This window comes from Ambystoma mexicanum, chromosome 10, assembly GCF_040938575.1.
Source record: "Ambystoma mexicanum isolate Mex_15411 chromosome 10, UKY_AmexF1_1, whole genome shotgun sequence".
In the NCBI taxonomy this organism is placed as follows: Eukaryota; Metazoa; Chordata; class Amphibia; order Caudata; family Ambystomatidae; genus Ambystoma; species Ambystoma mexicanum.
In genome coordinates this window covers 959130679-959139102 of record NC_090932.1, presented here as the reverse complement: position 1 = coordinate 959139102, position 8424 = coordinate 959130679, and the positions used below count along the sequence as shown (strand labels likewise).

Genomic DNA, 8424 nt, shown 5'->3' with positions numbered 1-8424 from the left:
CCAGTTCTCTTGCCCTGCGGAGTATAATATCCTGATACCTGTAGTTCAACAACCACCCAATAATTGGGTGAGGACTCTGACCGGGTGGGGGGGCACTTGTGACACCCGATGTGCTCCTTCAATCAGGAATTGGGTAGACAGTGAGTGTCCCTCCTTAAAGAAGTTTTCCATGAAGACCTCTGTGTTCTGCTACAGAGTATTTTCCAGGACCCCTACCACCTGGATGTTATTTCTCAGGGACCTCGCCTCCAGGTCCTCATTTTTCTCCTTGATTATCTTCACATCTCTCTGCAATTCCCAGATCGCCTGTGTCACTTCCCTGCTGGAGTCCTCCAATGTCCCCTCCCGATGTGCAACCACAGAAATCCATCTACTCTCCTTCTCAATGCGCTCCTGCATCCTATCTACCTTGTACGCCATCCCGTCCAGTTTAGTACTGATGGACGCAAAGCCCGACCTCATCTCTGCCAACACTAGGCCAAGTTCCGACGACAGGGCGTTTCTGCTAGGTCCTGCAGGTGCCTCCTCCCAAGCCAGCTGGGGTGCTCTGTCAGGGATGTCCGAGACGCCATCATCACCTGCTCTCCTTGGGCAGCCCTTCCTTCTGGGAGAAAGTTAAGCGGGCCTGTTTCTTGTTTCCCTTAGCCATATAGCTCTTTGTGTGTTGTGCTACAGGGCCCCTCCAGTATAGGCGCAACTCAGAGGATGAGAAGGTCAGGGGCAACTTCTCCCCCAGACCTGGATTCCGACCACCAGCTCCTGGTCCGGGTCACTTTTCATGGTGATTTTGCGTTTGGCAGGAGCTGCTCTTCCCCTACACGCACCCAGAGAGAGTCACAAAAGGGTTGTAGCACTTTGGCATTGGCAGTACTTAGGTAACAGGGACCAGGCTCGCACAGCAATCATATATGTCTTACATTTGGGGAGGACCGTTTAGAGCCCCTACCCCCTCCTTAGCTGTTGTTGGTGCTGCAGGCCTTGTTTGGATTCTGTTGCATTTGGGGCAGACCAGCACTTCTCCACGGGCCCGGGCCCGGTTCACCCGCACCGGCAAAGGGCCACCTGCAGCCACTCTTTGTGGGACTCAAGCTCCCTGGTAGGCACCTAGGCACCCTAGTTTTCCAGAAAATATCTCTCCCACAGTGGCAGCCTCCAAAAGTGGCCAACACCCACAAATGCTCTTCTGGTGCAGGGCCCCCACTCCGGGGTCGGGCTGCACTCACCCCCAGGTTCTGTACATTTATTGTTGTTGTGCCAGGTCCAGCCCTCCCCAAGCAGCAAAATCCAGGAGCTGGGCTGGCGCAAGCCCACATGACGTTCAGCACTCTCCTGCTCTCCCGGGAGACTTATCCTAAGGCAGCTCACATCTGCTGCGGTTAACGTCTCCTCAGCCCCTCATAGCTCCTCAGCTCTCCCTCAGCTGGCTCTGCACTGCACATGCGGGGATTGCCGTACTGCACCCCGCTGGGTCCACCCTCTAAGCCGCAGCAGCCCAGTCACTTGCTGCCGCGGGATGAGGAGACGCAGCCACGGGTTACCAAAGTGTTAACCCGCCAGTACAATGAATGAAAATCCTTTGCTAAAATGGTGGTAGAAGGCAGGGCAAGCACAATAGTATTCCAAAGGTTCTGTATTGTAGAGCCGAAGGGTAAATCAGATCAACTTCAGACTTTTTACTTCATCTGACTCAGTGTATATATCTTCATTAAATCATCATGCACTGTTATTGCAACATACAAAAGATTTTTTATTCATTACTATAAAAAAAGTACAGCAATAGTGTTTAACAAAGATAGCTAACAACTCTACTATCATTCCGTTTTAGCTAAAAAAAACTCTTAACTCACATCCTACTGTGATTACACTCAGTCACTCCATTTCTACTTTCATAACCCAACATTTTTCACTCCTTCACTCTCACTATTTAAGAACATCTATTCTGGAATTTCTTCAGGGGTACACTATTGCGTGTTTCCACTCCTAATAGGCGTAGTGCAAATACATATTCTCATAATTTTTACTATGAGATGCCTTTTCTATGTATCCTAACTTTTGGACATCGGTATGTCATCATACATGTAGCTCAATTGCTGGCTTCCATGTCCTACTTCACTCTCAACCTTCAGGTCCAAGTTTCAACTTTCGAAGTATGAGCACTGTCACACCACTTCTTCCAAATCACTTAGGTAACTCCAATTTGGCACCTACACCTCGGCTATGTCGTGTCTTTTGAAAATGTTCTCACCCTCCTCTTAAAGGTGGCTGCAGAACCGGTGAGATCCTAAGAGTTCTCTCAATCTGTAATACATTATAGTTATTAAAAAAAATGAACGGGAGGGTGGGGGACGATGGCGCCGTGGGGCAGAGGAGGCAGCCGACGAGTTCCTTGGAACGCAGCCTGAGATCAGAGGTTTCAACCCAAGATGCGCAGAACCTAATTGGCTGCCCCCCCCACCCCGGGTGCTAATGGTTATAAATACATTTTGACATCATGCCAGGATTATATTTGTAAAGATGTTTTTCCCTTTAGAACAGATCCCATTAGATCTGCGGAGACAAGGGGAGACCGAAGGTTCATGTGCCATGGCAGGCATAAGGGGCTACGAGTCCATAGTGAGCCAGATTCAAACCCAACAGGTGAGGTATCATTTAGGGGCTCATCACCAATGCAAGAGGGGCAAACTTTATTTGTTTAGCAATAATATGGTGCTACTCAGTGCTTCCCCTGCCAATGGCACCCTAGGATGCTACCTAAAATGTCTAAATTGCAGCAACACCACTGCAGGCCTACATGTTTGACCGGAATGGGGACCTTTCGTTTGCTGATAGCCTAGTATTGACCTAGGAGGTAACTCATTGCAAGTTCAGGTTTGAGAAAGGTTGACCCTACTCACTTGCTTTGAGAGGGCGTTTTATCCTGGTTTTAGGTCTAAAAAGAGCAATATTCACCTCTCTGACACATCTCTTAACGATACACAGTCTTATAGTGACAGCAACTTTACAAAAGAGAGTGCACATGTATAAGTTAGAGTTGTGAAATAGTGCTTGTAAAAGTTTTTTTTGTTTCCATGCTGCTTGCTACATTGATGTGTTGTGACTTGTGTGCTGTGTTTGTTATCTTTGTTGTGATCATCAATATTATTTTTAATATTTATGGCTGCCCGTGTTTGTGTGGCTAAATAAATCTGTCATGACGGATTACGAGACTTGTATATAAACCGTTTTGATTCTCCCAATCCATCATGGCCACAAATATTGCAAAGCCGATAGATCTGACTTTGAAAATGTATAGGGGAAGATTACCCTCCCCCAAAGGACAAACATATCTCACCCTCTACATCTGTATAGCCATACTCATTGGGGGGTCATTACGAGTTGGGCGGTAGGGCTTAACGGCACCATTAAGGATGGCGGTGCCGTTAAGCCCCTATCACCCTATTCCGAGGTCCCTTAGCGGGTCCCAGCAGGAACGGCTGGTCTGACCAGCCGTTCTTAGCGGGACCCGTTAAGGGACCTTGGAGCTAATAACGGGCCTGCGCCTTACCCATTCCCATTGAGCCCTATGGGGGTTCAAATGGGAATGGGGAATGGTTTACTGAATGGGACTTACCGGGTCCTCCAAGGTCCTCCAAGGTCGGAATTACCTGGTAAATCCCCATTCAGTGAGACCGGACCCGGGTTTGGAGGCAGCCATGGCGCTAATAGCGCCATGGCAACCTCCAAACTTGTAATGAACCCCATTGACTTTGCCAAACATCTTTTTATATAGATTTCTTGCATTTTTGATAGTACCCAACCACTGTTACAAAATGCTTAGCACGTTTGCTCTAAATGTCCATTGCAAAACATTTTCCATGGTTAAGCTAATTAAAACTTTGCTGCAACATTTCACGCTACTGGAGCATTTCCATGAACTGGCTCTTTTACTTCAGCCATTTAAACTGTAACTTTTCTTTTAATGATGTTGAGAGCATATCCTTCATTTATTTACCCATGTAGCTAGCATGCGGATCTGCTTTGGTGACTGGGGATGAAAGATTTTTTGAATTAGAGCGATATATGTATATTAGCCAGTCTTGTAAAAAGAAAAATAGAGAGATGGACTGTTCCAGTAATTCTGCATCACATTTTAATGTATAAGTAAGGCCCCAGAGAACATACATTTATATCAGCTGGGGCTAAAAAAGTGCTGGAGCCCCTTTCTTTTCATGAGCCGTTGTGAGGCGATACCTCATTAATTTCAAGGCAGCCCTTTGTTGTTGCCACCGTCAAACTTCTGCTGTGCTAATGTCCTTTCTCTCTTCTGCTGTGTGTCTCGGGGAGGGCTTCCTGTTCCCTGGTGACTGGCAGAGCTGCACGCTTTCAAGTCTCTTCAGTTTCATTCTCTGCCTCCGAGCAGTTCGAAGTTTCTTGGTCTTTAAGAAACTATCCTCTAATTGGTATATAAAGTCTTCGATTAGCCCGACCTGCAAGAGAAAGCACAATAGATGTGTACCTGGTGATCTCAGCCAGAGACACAAATCTCCGCCAATGAATCTAGGTCGCTGCTGACAAACTATGGCCTATGTAGATTTCTGACACACAGGTGCTTGAACACAATCTAGTCATTTGAGTCTCGTTTTGGTTCACTGTTAGGTCCAGTGCGGGTTACATATGTGTCTCATTGTCAAACAAAATGTGACATTTCCTTTTCTAATCATAACCTTTCTACCGTGTGCTAATTTACACCTAATACACAAATAAATTGAAAAAAACGTTGTACATTATGGTGATTGTTTTAAAGCACGCCTAGGCATTTGAATAAGCATGCATACAAATAATTCACTTAAGATCTGCAGTTCAATTATGTTTCAATAAAAGTATTTGATCAAAATGGTTTGTGGATTTTAGTAGCAACATACATTAAATTAAGCAACCCAAAACAGTGCTATCTCTAAAAGTCCTAATCGATATATATGAGTGAAATCGTGTACAGTTTTTACAGCAGAAGCCCATGCATTGCTTGTTTCATGATATACACTCTTGCAATATTTAATGATATTCATATGCCCCCAACGCTTTGGAGGTTAATTTACTTCTCAGGTAATTTATAAAACTCATACAATTGTGAATAGAGTGAGCCATTATTCTACTGACATCAAAGTTAATGAGATCACTGCTTGAGCTGCCTGGTCACTGCACACAGACAGTGCAGCATAGAGCCGAGGCTCCCAGTGGAGCAGCAAGCCCCCTGTTGACTTCCGCACCCCTCCAAGGAAAAGGAATCTGACAGGGGAGCGGTGGGACTGTGGGAGACGGAACTTTCCACCCCTCCGAGCCTCCTCCCGCTCTCCAAAGAGTTACAGCTACAACTGCCATCAGCACGAAACCAATGTATTTCCAAAACCAATATTCAAAGCTAAAACATTGGCTTTTATATAATAACATTTTATATTTGTCAGGTTTTGCCATCATATGGCACATTCGTCACATCATATGCCAGGTATTGTAACCAACTCATCAAGTGCTCAAAATGTATGCCATGCATTGTCCTCAAATGCCAGGTACTCCAAACTCTGCCCCAGGCATGGAACTGCCATGCCAGGTAGTCTGTTAAAATGTAACATACTGAAATCAAATACCAGTTACTGCCATCATGCATTGGCAAAGCCAACAGTTTAGAGGTTTGCATGATTATTTGTTTCTGTACTGTCATCGCACACTCGCATCGTACCAAATGCTTACGGACCCATTATGCCAGGTATTTCCATCAAATGCAAGGTTCCCACATCACATGGCCATCACATATCTGGTACACACGTCATGGAATAGTAGTGGCATACCATGACTATGCCGGTATTCACATAAAATTCCTTGGTCCTCACATCATATGTCAGCAATTGGCAATAAATATCAGGTATTGACATCTTGCAAGGCATGAGCATCAAATGGCAGATATTTGCATCATATGCCAGGAGTTGTATAACTTCACAATTACTCATGCCATGAGTCTGGCATTTCCGTCAAAACTCCGTTCATTTACACCACATGCTAGGTACGATTCTGAAATGTAGCAACAACTTGGAAAGGTGTAAATAGAGCACAGCTGCAAAGCATGCACACAGAGGACAGAGTACATAGAGGCGAACATTTAGAGCAGGTTTGTCCAACTCCAGGCCTCAAGGGCTGGGATCCTGGTGGGTTTTCAGGATATCCCTCATTAATATTCACGGGGAAAAACTTCCATACATTTAGAATCATTGTATGCAAATTGATTTCATGAATATTAATGAGGGGTATGCTGATAATCCAACATGGATCCAGTTCAGTTCAAATAAAGTACTGTGTAATAATAAAGTTCCATTCAACGTAGCACAACAAGTATTTTCCATTAGTTAAATGTTCACAAAAGCAGGGGCGAGGCGAGCACTCCAATTCCTGGCCAATATATTACCTGAACAAGTGCCCAAAACAATCACAGGGTTAAATCCCAAAGTGTCCAAAATATTCACAGGGTTAAATCCCAATTACTGCCCAATAGTTCACAGGTTTATTCCCTTTTTGCACTGCTGTGCTCCTCCAAGTGTCCAAAAAATTCACAGGGGTAAATCCCAATTTGCTGCCCAATATTTCAAAGGGTTGATTCCCTTCTTGGACAGTTGTACTCCTGAGTATTGCAGATACGAAAGCGCTTGGAGGAGTACAACAGTGCAAGAAGGGAATTAACCCTGTGAACTTTATTGGGATTTAACCCCGTGAATATTTTGGACACTTGGGATTTAACCCTGTGATTGTTTTTTGAATACTTGTTCAGGTAATATATTGGCCAGGAATTGGAGTGCGCACCTCGGCCCTGCTTTTTTTAACAAGTATTTTCCATTCACTGACTTCTTCAATCTTGACACAAAAGCTTGGTCACAATTCAAAACAACAGTTATTTTCCACAGTTTCTTTCTTGGCAAAGTATATGTCCCACCCTCGTAACACAAGTTCATAAACCAAGACAATTGTTCTCTTCAAGGGGCCAAGTAATTACTAGCACATCATACTTCTTCTTCAAAGGAAGCTCTTTTTTTCATAGCATAATAAGTATTTTCAGCAATACAACAGTTCATCAAGAAAGGTGATAGAATTACCAAGTTCTTTCCAACAAAACTCGTACACCTACATTTGTTTTCAGTGGTAATGATTGTTCTAAGATTATCCACACCAGCATCTCATGTGAGGAGATTTGAATAACTGCTTCTCTTTAAAGTCTCTTGACAATATGGGTCACAGCTTTCCCCAGAATGATATTTCATAAAAGAGAAGTTGTACCCTGTTGTCTCTGTATTATTCGTCTATAGCCCCTTGGCTGTTGGTGCTGCAGGTTGCAAGCTTCTCCCCATTGACATCTCATATAAGGAGTGTTGGGCGCCTACAGCCTTTGTATTACTTTCATACAACCTCTTGGCTGGTTACAATTATCCCCAATTGGCATCCCTTATCACGAGAGTTGCACCCTGGTTGCCCTCGTATGTTTCATCTGAGGCCTTTTGGCTTCTGGCAATGCAGGTTTCAATTATTCCCCAATAGGTATCCCTTATCAGGGAAGTTGTGCCCTGTCTGACTTATTTCATTTGTTCTGTATTCAAAATCATTACTCGTCGGTCTTTCTCAGTGTCACCTGTTAATTCACGGGTGCTGCAGCTGATCTCTTTTGGTCTGCTTAAACCGCTACCAGCCCTGTTCTGACTGTCGAAGCCAGTGCAGTCCTTCAGGGAAGCTCTGAGCTCTGTGAACACTCTGGTTCGACTTCTTTACCACATTGAGTAACAGTGTTTTGCGAGCTCATCTCCCACACAGTGTAGCATCTCCCCAATCCACTTCCATCTGTGCTTGCACTTCACGGCCACGCAACTTCTCTTGCATTGGCCTCAGCGTGTGCTTCCTCTACCTCCACAGGGTCTCCCGCGTGCAGACTTGCTGCTGATTCTGCCTCTGCCACGGCGACTGCTTCTGCCTCTCTTTCCTCCACCTGAGCCTCATTCTGGCATTTAAATGTGCCAGAACTAGACTGCTCATTAGACTTCATGGCACATGTAATCTTCATATACTCTGTGTCCCTCTTCCTTGTCCCAGTACCACAGGCATTATGGGTTCTGAGTCTATAATGTTTTTAATCTTGTTACATTTAGTTTTCTTAAACAAAATAGTGAACTGAGAATTGTCAACTCTAGAGGTTGTAAAAAAGGTGGTGATTTACCCCTGTGTTTATGACCTTTAGATAAGGCAGAATCATAGCAATTAGAAGTTGTTTTATTTACTTCCTGACCCCTTAATGTACCAGTTTTATGCTGGTTAGCAGACCTTGCATAGTCAGTGTTTTGAGTATTTCTTGGAGAGGGAGTTATACACTGACAGAATGCCATTAGGTATTTAGTTATTATGGGACTTTCATCCTCA

General features: G+C 44.5%; 1 protein-coding gene across 1 annotated transcript in view; it reads right to left on the bottom strand.

Annotated features, from left to right (window-relative positions):
* Positions 1-4110: 4110 nt before the first annotated feature.
* SPATA16 (spermatogenesis associated 16) overlaps positions 4111-8424 on the bottom strand; it is a 1361355-nt gene continuing 1357041 nt past the window's right edge. The window contains exon 11 of the mRNA XM_069618722.1: positions 4111-4466. Coding sequence (XP_069474823.1) covers positions 4269-4466 — 198 coding nt within the window. The 3' untranslated portion in view covers positions 4111-4268. The remainder of the gene's footprint in view (positions 4467-8424) is intronic.